The sequence below is a fragment of the Drosophila serrata genome, unplaced genomic scaffold (genome assembly GCF_035046125.1).
Source record: "Drosophila serrata isolate PLE 108 unplaced genomic scaffold, ASM3504612v1 contig_295, whole genome shotgun sequence".
Lineage (NCBI taxonomy): Eukaryota > Metazoa > Arthropoda > Insecta > Diptera > Drosophilidae > Drosophila > Drosophila serrata.
This window is the reverse complement of record NW_028257193.1, coordinates 251,471-271,596: the sequence shown is the minus strand read 5'-3', so window position 1 is coordinate 271,596 and position 20,126 is coordinate 251,471. Positions and strand designations below refer to the sequence as shown.

At 41.7% G+C, this 20,126-nt stretch overlaps 1 protein-coding gene across 2 annotated transcripts in view; it reads left to right on the top strand.

The window, feature by feature from the left end:
* Positions 1 to 20,126, top strand: part of side (motor axon guidance molcule sidestep) — an 80,835-nt gene that overhangs the window by 8,038 nt on the left and 52,671 nt on the right. For both annotated transcript variants that reach the window (XM_020944191.2, XM_086836928.1), the window contains exon 2: positions 12,429 to 13,129. In XM_020944191.2, the coding sequence (XP_020799850.2) occupies positions 12,847 to 13,129 (283 nt within the window). In that variant the 5' untranslated portion in view covers positions 12,429 to 12,846. The remainder of the gene's footprint in view (positions 1 to 12,428; positions 13,130 to 20,126) is intronic.

Genomic DNA, 20,126 nt, shown 5'->3' with positions numbered 1-20,126 from the left:
ACTCCGTAATCTCCGGCCCTAAACTTCCAATGATGTGAAGAGGCAGTCAAGTCTACGGAGTGACAGTTGTCAAAAATATATGCACATACATAATGCACATAACATCTAGCACATAACAAGTACATACTTACACAGAGAAAAATCAATTATTGCTTTGGGTATTTTATATATACTACTGCTTAAGCTGGTAGTTTTGTTCTTCATTTAACCTTATGAATACGTTTATTTTCAATGGGGAAACTTCATTTAACTCTAATGTAATCTACTTATTTCTTATTCGTGTTCTTTAATAATAAATATTTTGTGATAATTTCAGTAAACGATTTTAAAGGATATGTGACTCTAAGTACCTTAATTATTCAGTCAACTGAACAATGCTCATACATGCATGCAATGCAATATTTCTATGTTAAAAAACAAAAGGCTGTTTATTGACACAGATCCTTTAATTCAAATTTTAAAAATACAAAATGAAAACGTATAAATACGCTTTTAATTCCCATTTATATAATACAACATGACTGTTTGATTGTTTGAGAATGTTCAACATTTTAAATTACAAGTTTTTATAACCTTGCAGCTTATACAGCTTTCCGAATTGAATTAAATGCATCTTTGACCAAGTAAAGATAGATTTAGGATGCGGATCCTTGAACTTCGAAGTTAGCTTCCCTTCTGGTTTATTATTAAAATTGGTAAAACGTTTAAAAAGTGCTCAAGTGTTTAATTACAAAAAAATTGCCTTAGAGTTGTTATATAATTGGCTTACAGTTTGCAAGAAATTATACAAATATTTTGCTCTGTGCAATGTGTAATGTACTTTCAGCCGAATTTGTTCCCTCGCCGTCATGTAGATTCTTCTTGTGGCTAATGCGATTTTTGTAAATTGACAGCTACGTGACAGTGCTTACGACTTTAATGACAAGAACAACATGCGCGGCGAAAGGGGGTCGCTCTGTGCTGACAAGTGGCAATATTTTATGCTTTGTGGGAGAAAGTGGTCTCCACCGCTCAGTGCCACTTCCTCTTCCCACAGAGATCAGGGCAGGCCCGGCTCAGACTCCGGCTAATGCGACATGGGGCCGGGCACACATGTGTGCCTCACATGCAATTTCCCACTGGGGTCTCTCACACAATCGGGCAATCTTCATTGACATTTGACATTCCCGAAACGGGCTTTGGCTGTGACTTTCGATTTGACAGATCGAAATGCGCAGCAAATTGCGGATGGCAGTGCAACAGCAAGTGCAGCTCCCCCCCCCCCCCAAAAAAAAACGAAATGATAAATTGAAAACTCATAAATTATGTCAAATTATAAGCGAGGGAGGAAAAAAGAAAAATAAAATAAAGATGCCATCCAAGGGGGGACTTTACTGGCCATCTTTAGCTTCGCTCGCTGATGACATTGTCTGCGGTGGACAGTCTTGACATTTATTAACATTTCTACCCCCCCAGTAAACTGGGACGGCAATTAAATATATTTTTCCACAGCATAACCATTTTTTATGGTATTTGTTAAAGCCGCCGCCGCCGCGTAGGTAGTCCCAAGTAAACATAAATCATTTTTCGTTTCCTTTCCATCTAACTCGCTTATTTTGTTATGCTGTCAGGCGTGCTTTCGTTTTCCTAACTGCGGTCTAGCAACTGCCCTGTAGTGGCGGGCTTTAAAAATCGTTTAAATGGAGATTCCTGACCAGAGCCAGCCATAACTCAATGTCAATTTGAGGAGCCAAACAGGCCCAGGCCTTCGTCCAGGCAACCCCAACCAACCGCAAGCCGATTGAGGAAGATGAAGATGAAGTTTTTCCTTCCCTTGACCGAAATGGAATCAAAATATATTTGGTATTTAAAATGACGAGCGACACAGCACACAATATGCTGCTTGATACCAATCTCCCAGCTACAGCTACATTCAGTTCGGAATCAGATACATGTGTATCCGAATCTTTGTGGCTTTTGGGGCTGGTATTTTGTTTAGCACGTTGCCACGCCGCCCTCGTCGTGTGTTTTATTTTCGGCAAATGGAAATTCCATTATGTAAAACACCGCACGAAATCACATTCAACCTCGTACAGATGTACAGATGTCTCAACTGTATCTCGTAGATACTAGATACTAGTACTTTTGCCTGCCTCTGTTCTGCAGCATTTTTGCGGCTGATGCTAATTTTGATTTATTTAAATATTGTTTTATTTCCTTGAACTGATTTTTTTTTTTGGGCATTTACTTTGCTGCTCTCCTGAAGTGTTTGCATTCCGTCTGCTGGGCAGCCTGCTGCTGCTCTGTGCAAATGAAATTGATTTAAATGTGTTTGCGAGAACGCCTGCAAATTTGTATAAATAAATATTTTGTTAGGAGCACGAGGGGAATGTAGTAGGGAGGCACCCCTAACTCTCCGACTCTGGGGATTGTCTTCAAAGGCGATTGTGGAATTCCGAAAACCTTGGGGAATATGCCACAGCAATTCCCTTTTGGCCCGACAACTGCATTTGTAAATTCTGAAGAAATATCTCTCACTGAGACATTTTGTCTGGCTTTGTCGCCCGGGGGTCTAAATTTATCACAGACATTTGCCGATTTATGTATTCCAGTGTCAATCCTAGGACCGCAGACGCTCCCAACTAAGTATTCTTTAAAATATATATGCACTCGCCACGATTTAATGCAATGAATGTGATAAATTAATTTAAAGAGAGCGAATTTATGAAATTTTAAATGCGCCAAAATGTATGCAGTAATCATTGTTAATGCATCAGACACATCTGCCTTCGATGATGCTGGGACGGAATTTAAAATGTCCCTTTTCAAGCGAGTGCTGTAATTAATTGAAAACTGTTTATAAAATGCGAGCCATATGGAATTCGTTGTTTTTTGTTCCCATGCATAAATTGGACGTTTAATTATGCGATCGCAAAATATGTGTATGTAAGAGTACACTGTCCGTTGTTGTTGATGTTTTATTGGGAGCACGTTTTTGTGTGTGCGCCTGCCTGGTTATTATGCAAATTATTTATTGTGTGAATGAAATGTAAATTTTTAATTGATTTAAAAAAAGAAAAAAGAGCTCGAATCTCTCGCTTCGAAACTCGGTCACATGTCAGCTCACGCGATTTTTGTCGCCAGTTGTTAGTTGCTATTTTCCAAGGGGGATTCCCGGAAGGCGGCACTGGCACTGGCAGTGGCAGTGGGCGTGGCATTGCCAACTGTAACTCCACGGCAGTAATAGCAGTAACTCTAACTGTGACTGCACCGAAACTGTTGACATTCACGCACAAATTGGATTTACTAACGAGTTGGCTTTGGCTGTGGCTCTGGCCGATGGGTGGTGTTCGGCAGTGTTGACGGTCGCCTGCTGTTTGTCACTTTTGGCACTTTTGTTATCGTATAACCCATACCCATATACCCTACCTCCCCTTTTTTCCGGGAATCACAAAATCGCAAAAAAAAAGCCAAAAAAAACAGAAAGGAGAACCGAGAGCGAACGCGAAGCTTTCGCGCCTGTTATTTATGGCTTCGATTATCCCCGCACACAATGGGCCAACAAAGGAGCGGGGAAAGTGTTTGCCCTAAGCAAACCCAGTGGAAAACGGCTTGGCAACGGTTCCGAATCTGGCAATAAAACAAAACGCACACGCGTCCCATTCAGCGAGAGTTCCATGGAACGGGAACGGGGACATGGACATGAAGCGGGTAAGGGGACGGGCCAGGGCCCGGTTCGGGGTCGCAAGGGATCCCATGTTTCGGGACACAATTTGGGAATTTTCGGGGGTCAAAGGCAGAGCATCGAAATCACAGAAGCAGCACAAGGACATGCTGAAAGAGGCTTTGCGTATTTTCAATAGTTGCCATTGTACACACACACACATACACAAAACAATCGAAACAGGGAGCTGGAGCCACGCACACACAGTTGTTGTCAAAATAATAAAGCATATTATTAATATAAAATTTGTGGTACTTATTAATAGAAAATAGAAACCCATACTAGGAGAAATCAAGTTCATATTGTGCATTAAAAAATAATTTGGTTCTAGTAGATTGGTTTATATTATAAGAGAAGCTATGCTCCTTTATTTCTATAACTTAATTCAAAGGCTAAATCTTTACAAAGAGATCATTAACAATTTTTTATTAATATATGCTTCGCTTAAATTAATTAACTAATATTTTGCCTTTAAAAATAAAGAGTTATCTCTCCTTTCATATTATTTAACAACATAATAAGGTTAAGTAATAAATTAATAATGCTTGCTGAAATGAAATTTCCATAAAAAAAACATTGATTTAATATACCTAGAATATACACATATGTATATATTAACTATTATATATATTAATTTATAATATTTTAAATATTAGAACTGGTATCTTAAGACAAAATAATATAAAAAAAAACATTGCAAATTTACGATTTATGCATTTTTGACTAGTTACAATCGATCGGAACCATGATCCTATGACTTTTCTAAGTTATCTTCATGTATTGTTTTGCTTTAAAGTTACACATATAATATTTCACAAGCATACATGATATTTATGTTGTTTTCATTCCTGTCACTATTCTTTTAACCGCTGCTGTTCATACGCATATGCGGAGGGGGAAAATCTGTGTGCTGATTTCAACGTTTGAATTATGATTTTCATGAGGCAAAGTTTTAGTTTGATTTTTGCCATCGTTTCGTCGCTTTTGTCACAGAGAGGATGTTGTCGCCGGGTCTTTTTGGCATTGGTTTTGGTTTTGATTTCGTTCTTTGCTGTTTTTTTGTGGGTTCCACGGACACAAAATTTATATTCGCCACTAATGCGGGGCACTTAAACCGCACAAACAAAATGGCTTCGCTGAGCTTGAGCTTCTCTTTCTGTTCAAGATGCCCCCTCGTCCCTTTCGCAGCTTCCCAGGGGCTCGCCATGTCCTCTGGAGACTCTTAGCAGGGGCCATGTGAAAATGACTGAAATCGTATCGAAAATCAAAGGTCACTTTTGGGATCAATTCAAAAGGAATTGCCGCATTCAAATCGCTCTGAGGCACTTGTAAAAACATACACACACAGAAGGATACAGACAGGGAAAGAGAGAGAGAGAGAAGAGAGAGAGAAATCCTGGGAAAGGAAGGACCAGATGTGAATACGAAGGATGTGGCCGCTGCCATAGATATTCAAACTAAATGGCGTCATCTATAACGGGAAAACATGTGTGTGTTTGTGTGTGTCTCGGCTGACTGTCGATAGGAAATGAATTTTAATGATTGCCCCGAAAAACTTTTGGCCATAGCTGTATGTGGGTGTATGTATGGCTTGTTTGTCCCGGCCAAGAGTTGGGAGAGGCTGCTGATTGCTTGTTCTTGTTCCTGCAAGCCAACCAAAAAGTTTGCACATTAAACTGTTTATTTTAAGTGGCCGATAACTGAGAGGCGGCCGTGTAATCTAGACCCGCTCGCTGAACCCAACCAATCCACCAATCCACGCCCAGTTCGATGGGGGGGGAGAGGGGGAAAATGGAAAATGCAAACAATTTTCCATGAAGCGGCACGTGCTACGCCTCAGCCATTTCACTCATGCATCTTGCCGCCTCTCAGCTGCTGGCAATATGTCAAGAATCCGCGATGCGGGTTGGTTTATTTCTGGCCCCCTCGAGCTAATTAAAAATGCTCTGCTTCGACTCGAGAATATCGACTGGGGAATAGAGTGGAGAGTGTAGTGGGAATGCAAATGCATTTGTGTCATTTCACTATTCACGACTATTAATTAAATAGCCAAGTTAGTTGTTCCTACGCGCTAATTAAATGGGGTTTGGGCCCCGGGATCTGTAATTGGTTCTGGCTTTTCCGAGAAGGGTCACCCTTCTTGCTCTCAATTTACTTTTAATTTGATATTCTCAGCGGTTGGCGCTTTTGTTTATTTTTCTAATTAATACGAAAACAAGTTGCGAGTTATTCCGTGTTCTGGCCAGCAGCCAGGTGGCTGCCGTCACACCTCCTCCTCACACACAGAGGAAAACCCATCTACCCGGCGGACTCCCAGTGGGATAAGTGGATTAAGACAGCTCTCTCACTACCAGTTTCACTACTGTGCGACATGTATCCATCCAAGGGATGTTACTCATACGCCGCGTGGGCCTAGCGGCGCTTTAAGAAGGCATAATTAATTAGTTATGGGAGTTGGGTGTGCTGCCTTTTGCCGGCGACTTTATCGCTACGGCCCCGATAAGAGAATAAATAATGGAAGATAAACAAAGTCAGTCAAGGCTGAGACAAGCTAACAAAAACAAGGCCAAAAGGACATCTGGGTACTGTTTGTCAGTAAATGTGGGTGTAGTTGTGGGTGTGGGCCAATTGTGGGTTAAACGTCATGTGTTTGAATGAAATGAGCCCCGTCACGCCCCCTCGGGCCCTCGGCCCTTTGTGTAGCGTCCAGGTGACAAGCTGAAATCTTAAAGTAGACATCTGCCAGCCTCCCTGCAGACTTTGGGAAAATTTAATTATTGGCAATGCCAAGTCGAGCGCTTAGTTTTTAAGGCGCTGAAAACTTGATAAATTGGATATTTAATTCGGCCAACGGGGTGAGAAACAAAAAAATAAAAAAATGCAAAACAACCCCAAGAAGCGAGCGTTAAATAATTGTTTCTGACGGGGGAAAAAAATTCCAACCACGAAAAGGGTTCGTCCAGCAAACAACCAAAATAAAACAAGAATAAAAAACAGAACTTTGGGTTACATTCCGTCGTCCTTGTTGTTGTTGGGCAAAAAGTTAAGTTAAGAGCTGAAGATTATTAATTGAAGGATTAGAAGGCGTTCAAAGGGAATGCGGCTGCTGTGCGGCTTACTGCCAAACTAACTTCAATTTAAATTCAAATTTCGGGGTTGTCCGTTGACACGTGGAAATTTTCCTTGGAAATTTCAAACGTTTAATTTAATTGCAGCAGCTGTTTATTTAAATTGCAAAGGAAACTTTGTCGCTGACGAATGGCGTTGGCATTAATATTAAGCAAAGTTTAACGCAATATGCGAGCACCAAATTAAAGTCGCGCTGAACTGTATAAATAAATAAGGCCATTGCCCGCTTTGATTGACGGATGAGCCGGGATTCCATGGAGGCATGGAGGCAGGAGGATGAGGATGAGGAGGTGGTACCCAGTTTTCCGGGTGATTCCAGGAGTGTCGGGTGTGGGTTTCCCCTAAATGAAAGTCGGCCGCAGCTGTGCCACCTGTGAACCCGGCGCACGTTGTCAAATTTAAGGTAAATTTGGTGGCAACCGCAGCCGAAGCAGCAGCCGTCGTGTTTACCCATTTGTTTTATTTATATAAAGCTGTCAGGCCGTTGGACACTGGCAGGGAATTGCAGGAGGAGGAGCAAGAGGTGGCCCGTGAGCCGGATTCAGAGGAAGAGGCTGGGCGACGACGAGTTTCAGCTTTCCTGTGACTGACAGCCGGAAGGGAGGGATAGCCGGGAAATTAAGAGGGGGGAAAGACAGAGGAGTCGGAACTCTTGTGTCCATCCTGCTTTCAAAAACATTCCCCTCCCTCGGGGGGGTTGGCCATATGCGTGCACTAAATTAGTCAAATGGAGTAGTTTTTTATGTAATTTCCCTTTGTGATTTCCGGAAAACACAGGAAAATTGGCCCAAGGCAGTCAGCACAAAGATAAAATGAATTCACTCAAACCCCCTCCACTTTTTGCACCTCATGAGAGTGAGGTGGTGGTCACTTCTTCAACTTTTTAATGCTTTAATAATAAAATGCATGTATTTGGAATTTAAAAATTGAATTTAAAGTGTTCTGTAGGTATAAATCTTATAAGTCTCTTTATAAAATGTAGAATCATAAAGCTATTTCCACAGATTTCATATTTTGAAGAATATATGTATATATGAAATGCTTGCATTATTAAAATGCTTTTTGAGTGAATTTTGTTCCAAATTACATAGCAATCTGTTCCCTTTAATGGAAAGAATGAAAAATGAATATGAATATGTATATACTCTTCATGTATAAGAAGTCCACTTCATTCCTATGAATGTGTATATGGATGTTTGCCTTGGCCGGCTGCCCAAACATGAGCTTGGAATCCATGGAGTGTGCGTCTATGGGAAAAGCGTAAAAAATATGTATAAAATAGGGAGAAAAAATGAAAAACTTCAATCAATGCAAAGGACGCATTGAGGCCAAAAGGTCAACGCCTCAGTGGCAAATATTTATTTAAACAAGAGTCAAGTATAAAAAACATATAGTACACACACACGCGCTTGGAGAGAAAACAAGCAGAGAAAAAATCATATTAAAAATTTACCCTGACCGAAGGCGTGCTCTGTTGGGATTTGATTAAAGCATTTTTGCATGAGGCCTACCTTTGGGCATTAATTTTTAATTTTCATTACAAAGAATGATGCATTTCTGTCTCTGTTCTCGGCCTCTGTCTCCGCCATTAAGTCTTGGCAATTATCTGGCGAAGCGGAAACGCTGTGAAGCGCTCTGTGGAGCGGGAAAAATAAATTAGGCCAATTATATTGAATTGTCTGATTGATTTCTCTTGCATGCACGAGCCAACTGCCTTTTGCCGGCCTAATTGCTATTTTTTCTTTGCAGCCCGTTGTTGTGGGCTCTGCATTAATTTATGTTTTTCCATAAGACGCCTGCCTGCTGATGTAATAAACGCATAAAGGATATTAATGAGCTGCTGTTTGCTTATCCTCCCCTGACTACTCCCACTCCCCCTACGGCACTCACCCGATTTGCTTTTATTTCAGCTGAAAAGGCAACTAATTGCTTACTTACACACACACTCCTCCTCCTCCTTGGAGGGAGTAAAGAAAGAGAAAACTTATTGCTCATGCTGGCAGGCTCTGTTCTCGCATATTTCACAAATTGCGCATACGACATGTTAAACGTCTCTCACGCACACAACGCGGCAAACACTCGCTCCAAGTCACGACCAAGTCAGCGTCGAGGCGAGCGCATTATCAAGCCATAGTGGGCAGGTTGCCTTTGCCATTACTTCCGCCGTCTCCTCTCTTTTGTCATAATTCAACTCTTATTTATACACACTCGCACACAAAAGCAGAAAAACTGGAAACAAATACTCAGCAAGTCGAGATTTCCGCCGTGACTTTGACAATAGAAATCTGAGTTAGTAGAATTCAAAAAGAATATGATTTTCCTTCAAAGAAAATGCGAACCAAAGATTGAAATTGATTAGAAAGGGAGAGAGAGCTAAGGGAAAACCTTTAAGTACTTTAAGGATTTCATTTTTTCTTTAAAGAAAATTAAATATTATTGGAAATGCATATGTATTTAAAATTTGATACATTTCTTTATAGAAAAAAAGGTTTTTACTTGGCGGGAAACTATATTATATATATTTTGTTTTATATTTACAAGAAGTTTCTTTATTTGGAATGTTTACCATTTCCATTTCCCTCAGTGCACACACAATGCCACTGTTGAAATGTTCTTTGAGTGGCGCTAAAAGTATGCCGCATGGTGTAATAACACGCGTTGACGCCAAGGAGTTGGCGCTTCTGCCGCAGCTCCTGCTCCTGCTCCTGCTCCTGCTCCTGCTCCTGCTCCTTGGGCACCCGCTTCTGTTACTGCTGCTACTGTGACAGTGACAGCAGCGGTGCTTACGCTTGTCAGACGCATGCTTATGATATATCACACAGGCATGTGGGACACACACACTCATTCGCATTCGCATCTCCAACCCATCCACGTCCGCGGATCCAGGAGCCAGGAGCAAGGAGCAAGCGAGTGGCTGGTGCCCTAAAGCCCGCTCCCAGCTGCCCGATAAGAGGTTGTCAGTTAAATTCACACTGCGTCTATCTGTCGCCTGCATGCGCTGACTGACTGCAGCTGAATTTATATAGTATTTTATATTATTTTATTTTGAAATTTATGCCAGATGCCAGTGTCCCGTTTACGCCGGGAGTTATGCGTCTTTGACTTTATTGAGCATGCGAATTGCACCAAGCATGGACAGGGAGAGGGTTGGGAAAGGACTCCCTGTCACAGCCCCATTCCCATTCCCATTCCCATTCCCATTCCCACACTCCCAATCCCAATCCCAATCCCCTCCATTACCATATGGGGAATGTTCTTTGGGCTTTTATGCGGCGTTAAATCTTGAGGAAATTGTGTCACATTATGATGAACATTTATGGCAAAGTTGAGCATTTGCCCATAAATTTGTGAGGCTTGATGACGGCAGCTTCCATTGAAGAAGAGTGAGTTCTGTGAGTGGGCCTAACGATGATGGAGTGGCTGCTGTAATTTGACAAGGCTAAAATCTTGAAAGAGCCGGGTGAGATATATGTAGGTGGGCACCTGTGAGGAGGAACACCTGACCACCGAGTGAACCAATCAATAGGCAAATAAGCAGGTAGACATTGACCATTGCCTGCGGCTGGCAGTTACCAAAATAGACTACAGATCAGCCTCGGATCTAGTGGGATTTATCCAGAAATTCAATTGGCCAAACTGTGTTATTTTCGGCACAGCAAACCACACACACTACCAACTAAGTTGGCCTAACTGGAGCTTTAAGGGCATATCAATAGTTGCCTATAGTTACAGACAGAAATAAAAAAAAATAAATAAACAAGAAGCGAATCGGAAACGGAAACTGAAATTAACTTTTGCCTGTCCCCAGGACTCGATCTCCTTTCATTCGCCTTCTCATGTTCTCGTGCTCGCATTGGCAAACTTTTTTAATTAGCAAATCTTCCACTTGGTGTCATTAAAGTTCAAGCCGGAACGGCACAATGCAACTGCGGAGCAGCAGCAGCAGCAGTCCAAGGACCGTTCCTTTAGTTAATTAATCAGCAATAAAATATGCTAACCGAATGACACAGCAGCAGAAGAGGGAGCAGCTGACTCCGACAACGCCTTAGACTATATGTTCATATATAGGCTACTATATATACCCCTTGGAGCAGACAGATGTAGGAACATGCGTGGCTTGTCGGAAATTTACTAATGAGCAAAGTTTGACTGTCAATAGCCCCAGAGTCGAGTCCTTTCCCCTGGCCTGGGCATGGGCCTGGTGCTCTTAGCTCACCCTTGTTAATTTATGTTCAGGTAACAAGAAAAGGGAGTATAGGAGGCTCGAGTGAGAGTGAGTGTAGGTGGGTGCCATCCCCGAGAACAACGCACACACACACACACTCGGTCTGTCAGTATTTCAAGATATTATCTTTTAATCAAAAGGCATCGTAAAAATGTATAAACTTTTTTTTGTGTGAGAGCCTCCGACACATATTTTATTTATTTACACTTCTTGGCACGCGCAATAATTTCGCAAGTATGTGGGGTACCTACACCCAGAAAAAAATAACATGGGCCTTAAAGGAAGAGTTTGGGTTAATTATTCCCCCGAAAGCAGAAACTTGTAATTATAAAATTTGGGGTATCTTGATTGCAAGTTGCAACGAATTAAGTTGGAAGAAGAGCTCTTTGCCTTTATTAATTACCTATGAAATCACGAAGAAAACTCTCTAATTTTCTTCCAGTGCAAGCTGCATTTGCTCATTAAAAAGAGCCTAACACACATTCACGCAGAAGGAGCCAAGTTAACGCTTGGTTGCCAATACAAAATGTTGCATAATTATGCGTACTCCAGGTTTCTGGGTTAAGGGCAAATGTCCTGGTATCGTCTTTACTCCATTAAGGCGGCAAGATTACTCCCTGCAGGACGCACGAGGGAGGAAATGAAAGAAAAGCTGGTTTGGCTTATCAATTTTGATGCGTTGTTTAATTGTCGACACTCGTGTTACCCAAAAACACGCAATTAAAGGGAGCAGCAGCAGCAGGAGTAACATTTGGCTGGGTGATAAAGCAGCACTCATCGAGGGCTCGTTTTTATCGGCCGACAGTCGGGGAGTTAAGGAGCTGACTGAGAGGGAAGGCCATCTGTAGGGGTGGAAAGGTCATGTCTCAGCTGCGACTGGGCACATAAATCTACTGCCTTAATTACGCGTCTCACATTGAAACGCGCCATTAATCACACTTCATCGATGCGATGGCCACATAAAACAACCAATTTCGAGAAGTGTGCAGTCAAAGGGTATTCCGCTCCTCGATCCTGAATCAAGGACCTACAGGACCTACCCTTTTTTCGGTCAGCTCTTTACGAGTTCAATTTGCCTTTGCCTGTGAATAAACATTTTATTAGCCCTTTTCATATTTTTGCCGGCGAGTGGTTAAAACACAAAGATAAATATTTATTTAACGTATTTATTGGACATTTTTAAATTTGCTTTTATTTGATATAAGTAAATTACAGATATTTAACAGAATTTTGCATTATTTGAAGCGTAAATCAAACTGACACAAATATATTAAAATATCTTTCAAGTTGATTTCAATTTGTTTTCTGTGTACCCCCTAAAAAAACAATCAGCACTTACTCATGTTCCTACATTTGCTTTTCTATTCACAGGATTTTCGGACCGCCAAGTCGTCGAAAAAAAGGAATGCCATAAAAGCGGCAAATAAACATGTAAAAGGACATTAAACGATGTTGTGGACTTGATCTGAGTCTGAATCTGAGTCTGAGTCCTATGGACATGCATTCATTGGTGAATTTCTGGTGAAATGCTCTTTTTATGGGCGCAGAGTACATTGGCGCTTCATTAAAGCCAACGGCGGAAGCGGAAACGGAAATAGCCGCGCGGCCATTACAAGGAGACGCGTGTTTATTGGCGCCACGACACACAAGCTCAACTGCAGTTGCTGCAACATTCTGTACTCCTTTTGCACTTCTCTGCGTTTCTTTGACACTCTGGTCAAATTGAAGTTTGCCACATAAATGACGAGACGTTCTTGCGTTTGGCACAACGCACCGCAAGCACAACAAAATGACAGCCATGCAGCTTTTATTAACAATAACAACAACAACAACAACGACAGCGAGGACAACAACAGGAGTAGCAATCGAATCGGGATCCGAGACAGAAGCAGCAGCGATGCAAAGGACATACTGGCAGGAGCAGCCCGAGAACACACACCGAAAATCACGGACGAGATGCCCGGACAATGGGAAAGCGATTTGGGCTGTCGGCTTGGCCCTGGTCCTGCTCACTTGCCTGCAGCTGAAAGCAGTTTCCGCGGACGAGGAATCGCAGGACTTTCAAAGGAACAGTGAGTACAAGCCAAGCAACTGTATTACGTGCAATAACAATAACAGCTAACGATTGCCAGGAGCGGGAATTGCCGAAAAACCCAGTTACTTTGCCCCGTAACGAGCTGGTGGTTTCCCCTCAAATTATTGAGGGGAAGTCCCACTCGTAATGGTGCCTGCTCCATTCGGGATTTTCTCAGTCAATGGGGGACTGTTTAAAATTCAGGATTATATTCGCGAAATCGGGAATGAAACGTTTCTAAAAACAGAGCACAAGGGGGGTTTTTATTTGTATTCATATGAAAAATTCAGTATGTGAGGTTTTTATTGCATAATGTTAAATTAGGGATTTACGATGTGGAATAAATGATTTATATATAGAAAGATTTTAAATTGGATTTAGAGGGTTTTAATACTACTTAATTTTATGATTGTTTAGTTTAGTTTCGATTGTAAATCAAAGAGAGCTACTATATTCTTGTTTTGAGGCATTCAAAGTACTTATCCGAAGAGTGATGCAAGATGTTCCTGAATACAAATTACTCAATAGTTCCCTTAAGCTTGAATTTCATTTTCCGCTCCGGTCAACACCTGTTCACAATCCCACCCAAGCTCACCGAGCTGACCACTTGATTTGATCATCGAAATGTAAATCCGGAGCAGAACTATGCCAAGGGGTCATCGCATTTTCGCTCACGTCTGCACAAAGCGTCCATCTTGCTGGACCGTTTTGTGCAAACTTGCAAATCATGCGACGACTGCCAAAAATCCTTATCAATGTGCGTTAGATAAAACGTGCAGAAGTCTTATACTTACTTTTTTTTCTTCTTAACTTGGCTTCCTTTTTTCTTTTTTTTCTGTTCGCTTTTGGCACATTTTTCAAAACGAAGAGAAAACTTGCAAGCCATGGTGCGAGAGCGTCAGCACTTTTGGCCAAACAACTTTATAATTTGCGAGGTCGAGGATGTGTGTCCGGGTCTGGCTTTCGATCCTGGCACCATCAGGCAGTGCCTGCTGCTTTTTACGAGCGTCGTCGCCTCCGCCGGTTCTCTGTAGTAGTAGCGAGTAGTTTAGGATCCGCCTGTGGATGTGTGCAACCTTGAGGGGCAAAATCTCATTTCCCAAACGTCTGGCTGGCATACCGCCTCCCTACCCTCCTACCCTCCTACCCTCCTACCCTCCTACCCTCCTACCCTCCTACCCTCCTACCCTCCTACCCCTATCCTACCAGCCGACAAAAACAAATCATAATTCGGCATCGACATCAGCATATTTTCCTTTTTTTTTTGGGGTCGTCTGCGTGTCGGTGGCTTCCTTTGTGGAAGATCCTAGGCGATGCTGCCGGGGTGGAGTCTTAAATTTATGACAGGATTTGGCCGAAATCGAGACACATTTTCCAGTATTTTCTATTCCGTCGCTGTTTTGTCGTCGAGCCCATCGATGCATGGGATTTTGTAGTAAATTGAATTTCGATGCCTGGATTTAGACATTTTCTGGCTAAGGTCTCGACTGTGGTGCGGGGTCTAGGGGCGTCGTCATGCCCGTTTGGCTTTTGTCTGAGCATCCCGGCATTAAATTTAATTACGTTTGCCGCTTTATTAGCGGCAATCCTTAGCTGGCTTGAGTTTCAGCTCCTAGCTCTCAGCTTTTAGCTTGGCATTTGCATGGCAATTGAAGGAGCTCTAGAGTGCGCTTCGGTTCGTGGAATTTCGGCATGTATCGATGGATTTTTTTCAGCAAACACTCCCACACAGTGGTGGTAACGCCTTAAGTGGTATCCAAATGTTCTGTATATCGTTGGCACATAAACAACTCACACAGCACATCGCATCGCATGTCGTCGGAGGGGGAAGATATGGCTTCCGTTTGTCGCATGAATATTTTCATCATAATCGCTGCTATTTTTATGTTCCTCCTGAAGCTACACTCACAAATGCACTGTGCAAAAATGTCACATCAAAATACAAATTTATTCCATCTTTATATTGCCTGCAAGAAGGTATTCTTGAGCTTGTCCATGTCTTAGTTTCAATATATCTTGCTTTACCCATAGTTTGATTATAATTTATTAGTAATATATATCTTTTTCTCTCTGTACTGTACTGTTTCGTCTGATATTAGGGGGTTTATTTGCCGGCTGTCATGGTGCGTTGTATGCAAATCTCTTGCTGTGCTCCTGCTGCTTTTACTCTGGCCTTGGCTTTGCTTTGATGGGCAATCAACACGCTCACAGGAAATATTCATATATATTGCCGAGTCACCACCACCCAAGGACAAGGGCGTCGCGATGGGCGTGGCGGTTTAGATCAGAGGCTTCACTAAGCGCACATTCTCGATTGCAATGAAAACATTCACAATGTGCACTCCAATATTCACTCTGCAGCACTCGACATTCCTCAGTCGCCTCATCAGCGCATCGTTTGTGTTTGTAAATTGATTTTTTGTTAATTTTTATGAACTTCAAAGGAAACGCGAAGCCAGAAGGGTGCACAACACATGTTTGTGTGTGTATCATCAGCATCTAGCATCCCGCAGAAGCGTGGAAAAATTTCACAAATATAAATTTCCATATATATTTTATTTATAAACACGCGCGCGCGTTCGCAGTGTCAAAACAGCGTCATAAGCGCTGCTGTTGCAAGGCGGTCAGAAAGGGGGAAAACTGATGGGCAGAAGGGAGGGGCAGGAGCAGGAGAAGCGCCACAAGTCAAGTGCACCATCGGCGCTGGCAAATGAAAATTTCGTTGCATTTTGTATCTGTGAAGTTGCGACGCGTCGCACCGAGATGCAAAGTTCAATTTCACATGTGGAAAGTAACAGTGGAAAAAAAAGAAAATACAAGAAAGGGGGGCGCTTGAACAAAAATACAACCGGAGGAAGCACATGTCACACAGCAGTGCCAGCGTACGTGGTGGAAATGGGCAGGGAAATGGGGGAAAACCCGGGCGGAAAAGAAGGGAGCCTGCGATGTACGAGCAACTGGCTTGACAGACGGCAGAGTGGAAAATAAATGGATGCAGCGTGGAAAAACTGGAGGGCAGGCAGCTCTGCGATAGATGGAATGCCATGGAATATCAGGCAAGAAGAATGTCCAGACAAGTAAAAACACTGTGTTTAGCCAGGCAACTCAAGGTGGTAGTGGCTCAGACCCGCTCAGACATAATCCGAATTCCAGGAATCCAGAAAGGTTTCCAAGTCCTTTGGATATTATTCACCTTTTCCCGACCACACCCAGTTACAATTTAGGATTCGGTGCAGTTATGTGGCAACTCTGTAGCAGTAAAAGCCAAAGATATAAATCCAAGAAATGAAATTGGAAAACTAAAAATTCTTTCCAACATTGTTATTTCATTTTTTTATACCCTTGCAGGGTATTATAATTTCAGTCAGAAGTTTGCAACGCAGTGAAGGAGGCACCTCCGACTATATAAAGTATATATATTCTTGATCAGGATCAACAGCCGAGTCGATCTAGCCATGTCCGTCTGTCCGTCTGTCCTTCTGTCCGTCTGTCCGTCTGTCCGTCTGTCCGTCTGTCCGTTTCTACGCAAACTAGTCTCTCAGTTTTGAAGCTATCTGAATGAAACTTTGTAGTTAGCCTTCTATATACTCTCACTCGTATATATGTCGGAACGGGCCGGATCGGACGACTATATCATATAGCGGCCATAGGACTGATCGAAAAATTTTTACAAAAAAATTTTTAACGTTTTCAGTTTTCAATAGAATTGGATCAAATTTGAGATATAGCCATTTTACTATACTCTACAATTTTGCATAAAATTTTATGAAAATCGGACTAATATATCATATAGCTCCCATAGGAACGATCGAGAAATTAATACAATTAAATTTATAACCTTTTCAGTTTTCAACTGATTTTCATCAAATTTTAGGTATAGGCATTTAATTTAAGTCTTAAATTTTGTGGTAAATTTCATGAAAATCGGACGACTATATCATATAGGTGCCATACAAACGACTGTTTGATGTGGAGGAAAAATGCAAATCAGTGAATGTAAAACTGCAAATATAATATGTATAGGTGAATGAAATGAAAGCAGGTATTACTTCATTGTTTTTTAACACAAAGATATATAATTTGTATTGTATGGTTTTTTATTCATAGAAGTTCTATCTGCAAGGGTATATAAACTTCGGCGTGTCGAAGTTAGCTTCCTTTCTTGTTTTCTACTTGTTTGCTTTAAAGTTGAATCTACATAGAAGCAATATTAATTCCCCTAGCTAAACATTTCTTAACTTTTTGTTTTTTTGGTACTCCACAATCTCGGCCACAGAATTTTCGATTTTAACATTCACTTTCTGTTAGAAACTATTTTCCATTGTCCGTATTAATAATGGTTTCCTTCTCCTTAAAGAGCCGAAAAGTAAGACATTTCGAATCCGATCGATTTTTTATTGGGAGAAAGTTTCCCTGAAACAACCAGTCATCGTTCGGCATTGTTCGCCCCAACAATGGCGAGGCGAGTGGTCCGAGATGGAGATAGAGACATGTGTAGTATCTGGATCTGAAGACAATGACAATTCCCGGGGAGTATCTGCCCCATTCCTTGCTGCATGTTGTTCGCGCACATTTCCCATTTTCTTTGGTCTTAATTTTCTTTTGCACTCGCCATCGCATATCTCCATCCCCCTCCGGACACAGAGTGTTTCTCATAAATATTATTGCATTTTCGCATCTCCTGCTGTTGTTTATGAACTGCATTTTCCCCCGCAACTCGGCCATGTGGCCTGGCATCCTCCGCCCACATTTTCCCGCCCCTGAAAAGCTTTCAGCCCGAGTTGATTCCAACACAACTCGAACAACTTGAACTGGCCGCAACAAAAGCGCTGGCAATGGCCACTTCCTGTTTAGCGCGAAATTTCAATTATGAGCAAACATGACCACGCCCCCTTTTCCAACTCTCCCGCTCTCTCTTTCTCTATCTCTATCTCCATCTTTATTGTGAAATGTTTCGGGACTGGGGAATAGATAAAGTAATATGCACAAGTTTCCGTTTTCTTTATTAAACAGAAGAAATCACTTTTGCCCCATTTTCATGGGCAGCGGGGCGAGCACTTTTGCAGCTGTTTCGTTTCTGGTTTTGGGGAAAAACGAATCGGTTTTTCCCGGACATACATAGAACGAAATTGGCCAATTTTATACGATCTCAAAAGGTATTCAGAAAGTTGTGAGAAATATATTTTTTATATACATGATATATCTATAACATTCTAATATGATGGCATTCATGAATTCATCTACAAGTCGTATAATCTATCCTGACATTCGAAGAAAGGAAACTAGTATAAAGTTAATAAAGTAAATAATGAATTATTGCATTATTGAAATAACAATTTTATTAATTTCCGAGAATCCTTTTGTTGTTTATTTCTCATTGTGTACCAATATGTGGGTATTTTTCGCAGTTATAAGCTACTGCGCGCCCACCGACTACTCAAACGTGACTGGCCAAAGTTTTTCAATAAACTTTAACAAGAAAACATTAAAAAGCCACAACGTTGGCGCATTTCCATTTCCCGGCGAAAAGTCAAAGCTTCAACTCCATAAACGCGGCAAATAGTTGTGTGAAAAGGCTGCCCGGAATCTCCGCTCTTTGTGCGTTTCCCCACCGACTTCGCATATAAATTTCAAATAAAAAGCAAATCTACGGAACTTCTTCTTCTGGCCAGCTTCGGTGTCAGCTGGTGCTAGAGCTCCTGCTGCTCCTGCTCCTGCTCCTTTCATCATCTAGCTTGGGTTCTGGTGATGATGCCACCCGTGAGGCTGCTGATGCGGCAGCAGAATGAAATAAATATCATTTTATGACTTTTTAACTTGTTTCTCTCGCTCGCGCTTCCCCTTTTTAGGTGCCTTTAACAAGCGCAATAAATGCAACACTAAGCGTGAATGGGGGGAATATAAAGTATAAAATCGCATAAGATCTGGGATCTCTGGGATCTGGGAAGGGGGAATCCCTGGCACTTGCAGCTGCTGTTGGCCGGCTTTTTATGGCCCGCAACTTCCCTTTTGTTGTTACGCGGTATTTTTAGCATTTGCATTTTGCACTTGATTGAGTGCTCTCATCCCATCCCATTCCCAATTTTTCCATCATTTCCCTGGGCAAACTCCCAGAGCTTGCCAGATTTTCCGGGCCGTGAGTAATGCTTCCGTTAATCAGCGCTCCGTCACACCCCCTTTTTTTTTTGTTGTTAGTCAGCCGAAAGTCAAAAGGTGCAAATCAGTTAACATCAAGTCCCTGGTCCTTGTAATGGTTACTCTCGCCACCACCATCGCTTAGCCCTTTGTCCTGTGTCCTTTTGCCTTTCGCCTTCCGGTTCACTTCACTCTGAAATTAACCCTTCGGGGGCATGGGGTTCCTCCGCTCCTTTCCTTTCCATTCCTTTCGTTTCGTTTGGTTCGTCAGTCATAAAAAATTCAATTTTATGAGCGCTTTTATTTGTCCACTCTTCGGTTTGTCTCTCAAAATCGCAGCAGGAGACCACACAGGGTTGAAGTTTGGTAGCTATAGTTAGTTACATTGAAGATTGCCACTTGAAAAATGGCCAAATAACGTTAAATTACATTTATTACAGCATTTTAAAGATGGCAATTAACGTATAAGAGTCAATATTCGGTTGTTTCCTCAGAAGAAAGTATAAAGAAACAGTGTGTATCATGATAATGTTAATCACTTCTTATTAAAATCTTCCCTTTGAGTGGAAAATGTATATTAATCGAAAGTTTCATATGCTTTTGTAAGAGCCAAATAAAATGTAAAAAGGTCTTGGTTATAGACTAAGGCATTCATAAACTCTCAGTTAAAGGTGAAAGAAAAAAGACTACAGACAATCTAAAGTTAACCCGACAAACCCTTATATCTTTAATCTTAAAGGTAGATAAAGCTAAAGTGGCCTTCCTGGTCACCTGCAATTGTGACTCAGTTCCCTGTCACGGTAATTCCCTCTAATCCCCAACCGATTAATATTGTATTGTGTCTGGTGAATCACGCCACC